We start from the raw sequence: 11308 nt of genomic DNA on the forward strand, positions 1-11308 counted from the left end.
TATATATATTTGTATGTATGTATGTATATATGTATGTAGGTTTGTATGTATGTCCAGTGGACGTTATGTATATGTGTGTGTATGTGTCTGTGTCTGTGTGTGCATGTGTATATATATATATGCACTCACACGTATACATACACTCTCACACACACTCACATTGCATAATATGTATGTATATATATGATTTTTTTATTCATTGATTTATTAATCTATATTTATATTTATAAATATATATATATGTGTGTGTGTGTGTGTGTGTGTGTGTGCATAATATATATATATATCTCTCTCTCTCTCTGTAATATTTTTTCTAATTTATATCTGTAATATATATATTCATATGCATACTATTACAACTGTATATATATGTATCGTGTACATCAGTTATACTAACCTCTCCTGCTCCATTTGTAATCGTTCGAAACGCATTTTTATACCATTCTGCACTATTGGTATTCACACTGTTGGTATTCATCTTATTTCAGCCTTTCTTTCTGCCTTGATTATTCATGGCATATATATATATGTGTGTGTGTGTGTGTGTGTGTGTGTGTATTATATATATATATATATCGTGTACATCAGTCTTACTAATAACTTCACTTGCTCCATTTGTTTTCGTTCGAAACGTCGTTACCACTATTGACGTTCACACTGTTGGTATTCGTCTTACTTGCTTCTGGTGTATGTCAGAACTGATAATCACATATGATAAACATAGAACGTGCACAGTAATCTGATTTGACAGTTTGCCTTTTTATGTATTAGACCGAGATCTCTGGGACTCAAAGACTCTGATAGACAGCGCTATACACCCTGATCACAAAGGGACGGTGCCGCATCTCTTCCGATTCTCGGCATTTGTACCCGCGAATATAGTGGTGGTGGCTGCTATGTTGTCTCCGGTGGTAATTGCCTCGCCCGTGCTCACCATTGCGGCCCATTGGTGAGTATTGTAATGTTTGAAACGTACTCGATTAGGGACACTCGTAGCAGCGTGCAAGATTGGGTGTGCTGGTTTCTGTTAACGGAGCCGTTTTGTTTTGTTTTTTGGTGACCGTAATGCTTCAACCGGAAGTGATTGGAAGGATAGGTAGTGCGGATGTGTGGTGCGTGTGTACCACATGGTGTAGATGAATAAGTACGCATGGCTATAATCGCTGTACGCTAGTGGTTTACCGGGGGGGGGGGGGGTAGTCATCATCGCCGGTGGCATACGCATGGCCTATCGCGTTGTGTGAATCTCTCACAGCTCGTTCACCTTGTTATGCATGACATTTGCTACTTCTACCTTGTGTCTGTGTCCCAGTATCCACTCGTTGACAGCAGCGTTTGTTTGATACGAACAGGTATCAATCCTGCTTTAAATTGCATGTATGTGTGAAGCAAATAATACATCCGAGTGCAATCATATCCGCGTAGCTCTCTGTCACTTCACGCCGATATATATGTGCGTTGTGCCCGTTTGTTTTTATCTGTTCAGAATTGATTACACGAGTTTGAATCTGTATACATACAAGCAAGCGGACTCCATTAGCTACCAGCGTACTATCAAGGCAGTCGTGATCTTGGTATATCAAAACTATCATCCCTTATACTTTGCGTCACTCCGTATGGGCTACATGCACAGCTGCAGTGCAGGCCGTTGTCCTCACTCATGCTCAATTGACCAACCCCGCCAACAGGACTAATCAGAGTTACAATGCTGCTGTGAACTATTGCAATCGAAACGCGTCACAGCCCGTGCCCGCCAGTTTGCTCGCGCAGGTGAGGATGAGTGACCGTTTGGAGAATAGTATGCTCTCGTGTATGACTTTTATTTTGTGTATGACTGTCCGTATCGTATATGTGAATAGTATAGTATACTTCAATCCATCAATTGCGCGCTCTGTGGGCTGGGTGGTGGCACTCGATTTGTATGATTATTGTGCACGCTAGGTATTCTCCCATGCGGACCCTGTGTCGATGTTTTCACCTTTGAACACTGAATAGCCGCGTGCGCCCTATTCGTTGCAATTAAAATTTTGTTGAAACAATTTATAGATTTCAAGGAGCAGAGACGGCACTAGACTCCGTTGGTGTTGGGTTGTCCCTGATAGACAAGTCTCGAGTGCCATTGCTGTACTTGTGCGAAATCATCCCAGAAATAAATCGGATTAGTGTTAAGAGTGATCTCGCAGCATTGCAGCTATTTTGAGAGTTCATACTGTAAGTGTAGTCTGAGCCCGAAATAGGGTCTTGTCTCGACTAAACGCAAACGAAGACGGGGTACTCATCTGGAGTACGATGTTATTGTGCAGGGCTACGTAGGGGCAGTGGGAGCATCGGTATCAATTGGTTTGGCTGCGACGGCACTGACCACTAAGGCTGCCAAGCTCGGTACGTATACGAATCTTCCCTATTGCTTGCTCGTCGGGCGGCTGTGATCTGTGTCTGTACGGAGTTCATCGTTGTTTTGGCCCCCCCTCGGGGCATTTCCCTCCCATTCCTTACGCATCTCGTGTTGTACCTTGTGTCTGCCAAAGGTGTTTTCTGTATTAGTCCGGTGTTCGAAATGTAGCATTGTGCGTTGCACGCTCTGAGATGCACTTGCGGTGAATACGAATAGTTACATGCTAGTCGTATAGGTTTATAACTACCCGGTTTATAAAAAGCAGAAACGTGGGTCGAGGGTGCAGCTGTGGCGATGGGCGGGCTCCCACGTCCTTTGTATTTTAAATACAGATATGGTGACCAATGCGCGTTCACTTGTATAGATGTATTCAGATATATGAGGGTTTTGTCTGGGGAAGGAATTTATTAGCGCATCCGAGAATTTATCAGCGTATCTGACCCACCACATTTTCTGCACACGCTTATCCCAAGGCCCGGGTGCTGCCTTGGCCATTCGTGCGACACTCCCGTTCTTGGCGTGTGCCGTGTCGGGAGTACTAAACATTGGACTTATGCGACGATCGGAACTAGAAACCGGTGTCACGGTGTTCGATCATGAAGGTAACTTTTATTGACGGTATATGCGCTCCCTTTGGACACAAGGGCTGGGTGTTGAGTAGTCTAAGACACTTGCTTGCAGTGCGAATATACACTGGTCTAGCTACGGCTCCTTCGCCCTCCGGTATTGGGTATTGATGTGTTTGATCCATTTGAATTTTGTGAGCTCTCCGCCAGCGATATTCTTCCATTCTACCAAGAAGTGTTTGATATCTTGTTACAGTGCTATTTTAAAATTGGTATTGGCGGGAAGAGTACTACCGAGCTGACAACATGGTTGGTGCTGTGCGCACTTTCTGGTGTGACCTGGCCTGTTTTGGGCATTTGATATGCACGTGCAAAATGCTATACATCTATATCTTCCATATAACCAAACAAACTTTAATAGGGGAAGCTAGGGGACAATCTATTAAAGCAGCGGAGAAAGGTCTGAAAGAGTGTGCGGCAGCTCGTGTGTTGTGGAACATTCCCATCACCGTGTTCCCAGCGCTGATCATGAGCAGGTGTGGCATATACGCATTTTATTCAGTACGAATGTGAGGATTCAAATTATTTTAGAAGGTGACATGTTGTTTTATGTTTTCGTTCGCATACGTGTATTTGTGTGTTTGATTTTGGTTGTGTTTTTGATGCAGAATCACTCTTTACGTCGCTTTTTGGGACATTGCTACCTATGCTTTCCCGTAGTCTCCTTTGTGTCTTATATAGATCGATTTTGTTTGTGTGTTTGGATGAGGTACCAATATAATTTTACGAAGCGTAGTATAGCTGTGCGGGAGCGCCTCAGCACGTCATCGGAGAAGAGCTGCCGGCGCATTTACACCACACAAGATAATATTCACTCAAATCCAATCAGTTTCGATACACACAGACAATTTATCCGGTGCAGTGCATCAGTGTGTGCGCTATTTAGTGTAAATGTTTATTGTATGGCCTGGTGCACCAAAGTGAGTAGCATTACAAGTCTGTCTCTCCAGAAGTGTTGGTGGTGTTAACCACCCTATAGTGTGCAAAATCGATACTATTGGTCTGCAAAAGTATTTCCTCATTTCAGGCTGATCAGTCGTACTGCGACTGCGATGCTTCTAACTGAGTTGTAACAATTTTATCTTGTCCCCGACATGCTTCTAGATATTGTATTGGAGTGTCTTTCGGTCAGGTTTTCTTCTGTATATATCCATCAGTCAGTATATACGCACTCTAGAGTTATATACATATCCCACATAAGGCTCAAAAACCACACTATATTGCTGATCAGACTGGAGAAGAAAACATTTTTGGTATCCAACCCACGTGTGCGAATGGCAGTGGAAATGGGGGTTATTGGCGTGTGCCTATTCCTGGGCGTAGTTCCAGCGCTCGCCGCGTTCCCACAGGTATGTCACTACTGTCTAACTCTCTGGAGGTGCTTGCGTCTATTTCAGATTTTGCACGTTGTGCCATTCAAAATGCTGTGGATATTCATAAAATTTTATTATTTATAACCACTACTTCATGTGTACCATACTCGTGTCTCTCTCCTCTGATATACTTGTTACAGATTGAATCTATGAATGCGGATGATATGGAAGAGCAATTCCAGAATCTAAAGGATTCTAACGGCCAGAAGGTGGAAAAGTTCGTGTTTAATAAAGGCCTGTAGATTCGCCGCAGGGTGACTGGCCCCCCGAACCCAACACCGCGCACGTACAGTCACGGCGAAGTGTACGTGTAGAAATGGGGGATTCTTCACGAACATATAGCCGTTTATGCTGTATCAGATAAATCCACTGACTCGAACACGACGACCTGAGCAACATAATAGAATGAAAATTGACAGTTAGTCGGATTCGCGCGCATGGAGTGGGGCTGTGTTAGCTAATCACGATCACCCGCCACAACAAAATCTAGAGATGAGATGCGATAGAATATTTAACTGGTCCGAGTAGTTAGTGTGAACCATGATTGGCAGTGCCAATTGCAAGATTCTCAAGCGATAAAGTTTATATTAAATATAACTCTCCGATCTGTGCAGTACGTAACGAATTTCAAAGCCATTTTCATGCAGTGCTGTCAAGATAAGAAAGCCATTATACGATGGATTCTCATGTTTTATTTTTCTTTCCCGGTCGCGTAGAATTACTCTGCGCTTCCAACAAATGATAAACTATTTATATGTATGGTTGGTGGCAAGGTTCCAGATTGAATTGCGGATAACTATGAACTCGGGTGCTATTGCTCGAATGACTACAAGTTTATATTTTGTCAGTATATATTTTGCAAACGAAGCACTCAAGAACTCATGTGCAAACATCTGTGGTATTAAATAAAAAAAGCAGTGTCTTTCCGTGGTAATAAAAAAAACAGTCTTGACGAAACGAGCTCGGTACCAGTAGAAAACTCTAGCAATTTAAACACAACCTTACCAGATACGAAATGTAGCACCATATTTGTGACAATTCAGATTCTTCTATGTTCTGAAGCTTGCTAATGGCACACCATATATGCGCGTGTCAAAATCATTTCACAATTAATCGTTTTTTATTCCAAATAATTATGATTTCGATTGCGCTACTGATATAGCAGATACGCACCTAGATACAGATATCCATCGCATAACTGTGACGGCTGACGACGGCCAGTAAGTCCTAAATTTACCACCTTCAATCTGCATGGGTTGTCAACTTGTCGCCGACGGTAGCTTTTTTATCATTGACCTATCCTTTCGCCAATACATACATGAAGAAAAGACATTGCTGACCAACATCTGCCGGTATGTTCTAATGAATTGAGGCTAGATATTTGCTGGCCTGCTGGCAGCCTGGTTTTGTGGATTCTGGAGTCTAGAGTCTGGACTACTTGTGACTGTGTTGAAAAAACAGGTATTGGGTATGGGACGTTTTGCCGTGGGTCTTGGGTAGCAGCGCATTGGCCAGCACTGTAGCAGCTACAGTATGATAATAGTAGTCCATGTCCCACGCAGCACGAAACGCTTGTGCTCGCGGCGGCTGGTAGAGAAGGCCGCACCTTAGTCCGACCGTGGACCCTCTGCGGGCAATACACGTTGTACAAGTGTCCATGATGTCCGCTAGCAGATCTTTTGGGATGTTCCATCTCAACTTGTCTTGGAACAGACGTCTGAGACGTATGGGTCATGCACACATATGTGTGTCATGCAGCGACCAGACTAACTGCAGCACCGTTACCGGTTTATCATTCACCACACTCTTTCACGTGGCCACGGACTGCAAGGCGTCCAAACACATCCTGTAGCGAACGGGGTGGTTCCCACTATGGACGGGGAGTCTCGACGCGTTCAACCCCTACCAGGTGTCGTCGGTTGGGCTGCATAACGGTTTCTGAATGAGCACGAGGTGGAACGACGTCTTTTTCTTGCGTACCCCTAGCGTTTGTCCCTCTTGTTTCTCCCAGAACTTTTGTTCATGCTGCAGAGTTTGTATTCTGTTTCTCCGTCCACTCACGGACATGCGTCAATGGTTCTGGAGTCGTCATCATCCACCCAACTAGTACTCAGGTACTGTTGCCAAGAAATCTCTCGTTTTGCACGGGCCTCTTCCAAGGCCGACTGATATTCCTGAATCATGTCCCTCATTGACATGGGAAGCCTCAACACGTTCGTTTAAACCCTACAGACACCCTCGGCTCCATCATCATCCATATGCAATGAGTACGGCCTCGTTTGGACTGCATAGCGAGTTTCTGAATGAACAAAAGGTGAACGTCGTTTATTCCTTACTTCCCCTCGGCGTTTTGTCCTTCTTGTCTCTCTCGGAACTCCTACTCTTGGTACACAATTCGTATTCTGCTCCTCCGTCCACTCGCGGGCATCAGTCAATGGTTCTGAAGTCTCTGGATGAGGTCGCCGAAGGCGACCTGGTCTTCATCCATCTCTCTAGAATCTTGGTGTTCCTGAACTGTATCTCTCATTGACATCGCCGGTCGCATCAGTCCGGTTTGCTTCTCATTCCCATCCTCATCCCATGACATCGAACTACCGATCAGTATATCGGTTGTCGTAGTTCTCTGTTGCCATCCACCCCCCCAGCCGCGACAAATGTATTGCCTTGAGACTTACCTCATATTGGCCTCGATATCGTTGGAACGACAGTCCCCACCACCATCGTCTATCCACATATCATCCCCATATACTGGCCCTGTGTCGGCCTTCAAAACTGCTCGTCTGTGCTGGAAAACACTGCCACCGAGTTATCACCGTCACTGTAGTCTGCGACTACACTCTTCCCGTCCGAAGTGATCTGTTCAGACGCTGGCACGGACAACGACCGGTCACCTACTGGAACACGAGACATGATATTTTCCTCTGAAGCTGGCTCACGGTCAATATTCACAGGCGGGCAGCTACTGGTCTCACTACTGTTCGAGTCCCCCATCCGCACTTTGACCTCAGGTTCTCACATCGCCAATGGTGCGCTCATAGCTCCCCTTTCTCTTCCTCCTCTAATAGATCCGTCACTTGTCGAAAAGATGCATACACACTATTCTCATCCGTGCGTGCTCCCTCCTTAGCAGCTGGCACCTCGACCTGGTTCGGGTAACGACCGCCATACACCGGCCCCAGAAGGCTGCGCATCCTATACGGCCGGGACTGAAATCTCAGCTGCCGCCAGAACGGACGCGGCAAGTAATGTACTGTATCGGTTTAATGCAGTCACTACGCAACAAGCTAATCAATGTACAACCCCAAGAGTGTGACCCAAGCGGCCGACCGTTCTCACCAAAGAACGTATCGTGCTCCGGCGACACCACTATCGGTACATTACCCATCATAGCGCAATACCGTGGAAACCACATAGTACCAGTCCACACCGGCTTAGCCATCACAACCCTGGCCATTGCAAAGGAATGTAAATACGTCAAGAACGCGTTTATCTCATCCCAGGGCCTTGTTGGTTATAATATCTAACGATGCTCTGCATGCGTTCGTTAGTGACAGTAGCAAACCCATCATACCAAAGCCTGCCGTAGAATAGATTTAGAATACTACAAGGTACTGCAAGTCGCATTGAACTTGGTTCCCGAATCAACGGAAGCTCTGACCGATAGCTTACATCGTTTCACATCCTGCGAGTCCTCTAAGTAACGATCGTGATGAACAGGGAGGTATTTCCGATATGCAATCGTGCCAATAGGTACATTTGCAATATCCTGGCAATTATCCTTCACCTCTTCTGGTGAGCGTGAACGACGATGGCGTTGTAGCTTGTCACGAAATAGATTCGCAGCTACTTGACCTTGATTAAGCTGTTGTCGTGGAGATTTCATCACTCTACGAAATACATCAAAGGAACGCTTTGCCGACGACGACAAGTTCTGGTGAGTGTCCATTGCAAAGTGCAAATCCGCTGGTTTCAAACCAAATTTCACCAAAATAAATTTAAACACAGTTGTCGATTCATGAGTACGGCTTGAATCACATAAGTCGGTCGGCATTTCCTCAAGTGTCGTAATTTCTTGTGCTCTGATTTTAAGCGTGTTTCAATATCCGCTCTCTGGGGTATCGGCTTCGTGCGGCCAATTTTGCGGTTCGTTGGGCTGATTTGTTTATCTCGTCCGCCACGCTGCGAAGTAACTGGCTATTTGGTGTCGTCCATACCTGTTGAGGAACCCATTGTAGTTGCGATGTTGGTGCTACCTGTTGCTCAAGATGATTATCACCCGACGCTGGCTGGTCCGTGTTCTTGACAGTAGACTTGTCACTATTCGCAGACATGTCACTATTCGCCGTTGAAAATCCACGACGTTGGCGGAGTTGTCCACGAATGAGATGAATAATATCCGTGGCCTCCTACACATGCGTCAGCATCCTCCAGTGTCCATCTCGATCAGAAACCCACCCCGGATGCTGTTTGGCCATATCCAACGTAGAAAACGAGTGTTGGGCCTCCGAAACCAAACGGGCCAGCGTCACGTGAATTTCTGCCTTTTCTTCATTCTCAGGTGTCAGATCCAAAGAAATGCTGACTCTACCTTAGTACAGATTTAAAGACAATCGACGATGAACTCCGAGCAGCTGTTTCGATAGCAGGTCACAAGCTTGCTTACCTACCTCAGGTACCGGTGTAGCACTAGGTCTCATCATTAGCGTAAGCAAAATTAAAAATCAACTAAATTGTCTTTGGTTTGTTTGGTCTATAAAGAATGTAGTGTAATAAATACAGTAGTTCGGTCACTTAAAATGTAGTCGCGTGTTACGTCTGAATAAGTGGGCTCAGTCAGAAGTGTCGATATGAACGGCGCGACTGCTGTATTTATTAATCACGTTCATATGTGGGATGACATTCTCTCTGACAACGGGTAGTTGTGTGTTAAAGTGCAATGCAGCCTGAGACCTGTAGTCTCATTGTGAAATTATCCGTATCTATGGTTTTGGTCTCCTAGTTACTAAATTCTGATGACACCCGATGTGTCATCCTGCTCTCTAACTATATCCTTTATTCCACTATATGGACCGGTCCTCTGGTCCGGTCCTCATGTCCGGTCCTAAAATGTACGCAGTGATTTCTAGCTAACTCTGATTATGATGGACTGGCTGAACACCCACACACCTGAAAGTGTCGTACATTTTGACGAGACACTTATGGTCGCCATAGATTTACACAACGAATTTGCACAGTACGCATTGGTCCTACCTCAGCTACTAGCAACATTTCATACATCATTAGAGAATCGTCGCCCTAATGTAACTTGTTTAAAAAGTCTATTAGAAACACGCTACTGTAATTGTATCAATCACAAGCGCTTGAACACTGGGGGTCAACCTCGTGTGCAACATTGCAGAGACTAAGTCTCATCCAGTTGTGACTCTGCACACATCAACTGCAAGTATGCTCATGTGTAGCATATCAAACTGTACGAGCCCCTCAACTCATGCGGCTCCCAACGACTCAACATAACTGAGTTAAACCTCAGCCCCAAAACCGGTTAACCTCCCACGAGAAATATCATCAATTCCATCACTGTTACTTCACCACGAACCTCTCCCACCATGGATGGTGTGGCCAAAGATATCCACCCAGTCAACTCACACGTACATCCGCTTGTTAGTCTTGTTAGAATTTTATCACCACTAAATTTTTTACCAAGTCACCAGAGGATTTTCCACTTATTACATAAATTCAAATTTCCAGATAGAGAGAACTTAGATATCATACGCAGCATGCTCACAGAAGGTGCCAACAAAGGAAATGTAGGCACGCTTCCACCTGCAATACACAAACCTCTCACTCAGCTACAGAACACGCCACCCAACTCCAGACAGTCATATCGATCAGGAGCTAGCTCATAATATCTCATGAGTCCCATACTCCTGGACGAGGTGAAGACCTGGCCCTACTATTACCTGTCCCCATTTGGTATCCTTCAGAAGATCCGTAGCGATGGCTCGGTGAAGCTTCGCTGTATTCATCATTTATCCTACCCACATGGTGTGAGCATAAACGATCACATAACCTCTCGGAAACTACAAGATCTAAAGCTACGCAAAGTTCTAAACGCAGTTGCTGCCATACAGTCGACATTTCGCCTAACCAAGATCTAAGAAACAGACATAACTCGATACAAACCGATTCGTCGATGATTTCACAGCTATCATTCTTCCTGTTTTAGGTACCTGCGACACAGCCAAGCTACAAGCACTTTTCGCACACGTAAAGGTTGTTGTAGCGTTTGATGTTGAAACAATGGCTTGGAATTCATCGGTAATCGCCATCGCGTACTGATGAGGTGACGGCATAATTTTCATCTGATTCTATACCAAATGAAGAAACCAAGGCAGAGGTTCAAGCTACGCTAGACTGTTTTGTATTTGAGACTCAACAATCGATCCCTACGTTGGATAAGGCCATACAACCTATTGAAAGGATTATCAAGCGGAGTAACAACTTAGGGCTGCTGACACATGTATAAAAAGATCAGGGTGTCATCAAACTCCGAGTACGATCTATCGACTTGCGACACGCGGCGCCAACCCTCCGTATAAATGGTGAGCTAATCACGCCGACGCTCGCAGACGCACCCTGGAACACACTTTACCTCTCCCTGAAGATGGTGCCTACATATGCCAAGCCAAAACGCTCCGAATATCCGGGGTTCCCACTTTCTCACGGAATACCAGGGATCAACCTCGCGTGACATATGGAATCACTGTTTGCAGCATTGTCCCTTGGTATCGCCTCTTTCGCTGGCGACACCCCCCCCCCCGAACCGACTGGTGCTGTTCAAAACATTCATCCTATCTACGGCTACATATGGCCTGAACATTATTGCCTGGGCTCCGCCTATATGGAAGGATGAT

The 11308-nt window shown here is 45.2% G+C and overlaps 3 protein-coding genes across 3 annotated transcripts; 1 reads left to right on the top strand and 2 right to left on the bottom strand.

Moving 5' to 3' along the window:
- The first annotated feature begins 770 nt into the window (after positions 1–770).
- SARC_02614 (hypothetical protein) lies at positions 771–4999 on the top strand. Its single transcript, XM_014303622.1, has 7 exons — positions 771–949; positions 1689–1770; positions 2304–2382; positions 2869–2997; positions 3383–3497; positions 4253–4370; positions 4535–4999. Exons 1-7 carry the CDS (start codon positions 897–899, stop codon positions 4634–4636), a joined length of 678 nt encoding a protein of 225 aa, XP_014159097.1. The 5' UTR covers positions 771–896; the 3' UTR covers positions 4637–4999.
- Positions 5000–7160: 2161 nt separating this feature from the next.
- SARC_02615 (hypothetical protein) lies at positions 7161–7385 on the bottom strand (the record flags this gene model as incomplete). The annotated part of the gene is made up of 1 exon (XM_014303623.1): positions 7161–7385. One exon carries the CDS (start codon positions 7383–7385, stop codon positions 7161–7163), a length of 225 nt encoding a protein of 74 aa, XP_014159098.1.
- A 1094-nt stretch (positions 7386–8479) lies between these two features.
- Positions 8480–8725, bottom strand: SARC_02616 (hypothetical protein; the record flags this gene model as incomplete). Its single annotated transcript, XM_014303624.1, has 2 exons — positions 8480–8608; positions 8648–8725. The coding sequence occupies 2 exons, from the start codon at positions 8723–8725 to the stop codon at positions 8480–8482; spliced, it is 207 nt and encodes a 68-aa protein (XP_014159099.1).
- Positions 8726–11308: the final 2583 nt, after the last annotated feature.

This window comes from Sphaeroforma arctica (assembly GCF_001186125.1).
Source record: "Sphaeroforma arctica JP610 unplaced genomic scaffold supercont1.119, whole genome shotgun sequence".
In the NCBI taxonomy this organism is placed as follows: Eukaryota; class Ichthyosporea; order Ichthyophonida; genus Sphaeroforma; species Sphaeroforma arctica.

Excerpts from the sequence above, each read along its gene's own strand:
- SARC_02614 (XM_014303622.1), top strand. The coding sequence starts at position 897 with ATGTTGTCTCCGGTGGTAATTGCCTCGCCCGTGCTCACCATTGCGGCC. Across the intron at positions 950-1,688 it reads CTCACCATTGCGGCCCATTG|GACTAATCAGAGTTACAATG; the intron begins GTGAGTATTGTA and ends CCCCGCCAACAG. Across the intron at positions 4,371-4,534 it reads CGCTCGCCGCGTTCCCACAG|ATTGAATCTATGAATGCGGA; the intron begins GTATGTCACTAC and ends TACTTGTTACAG.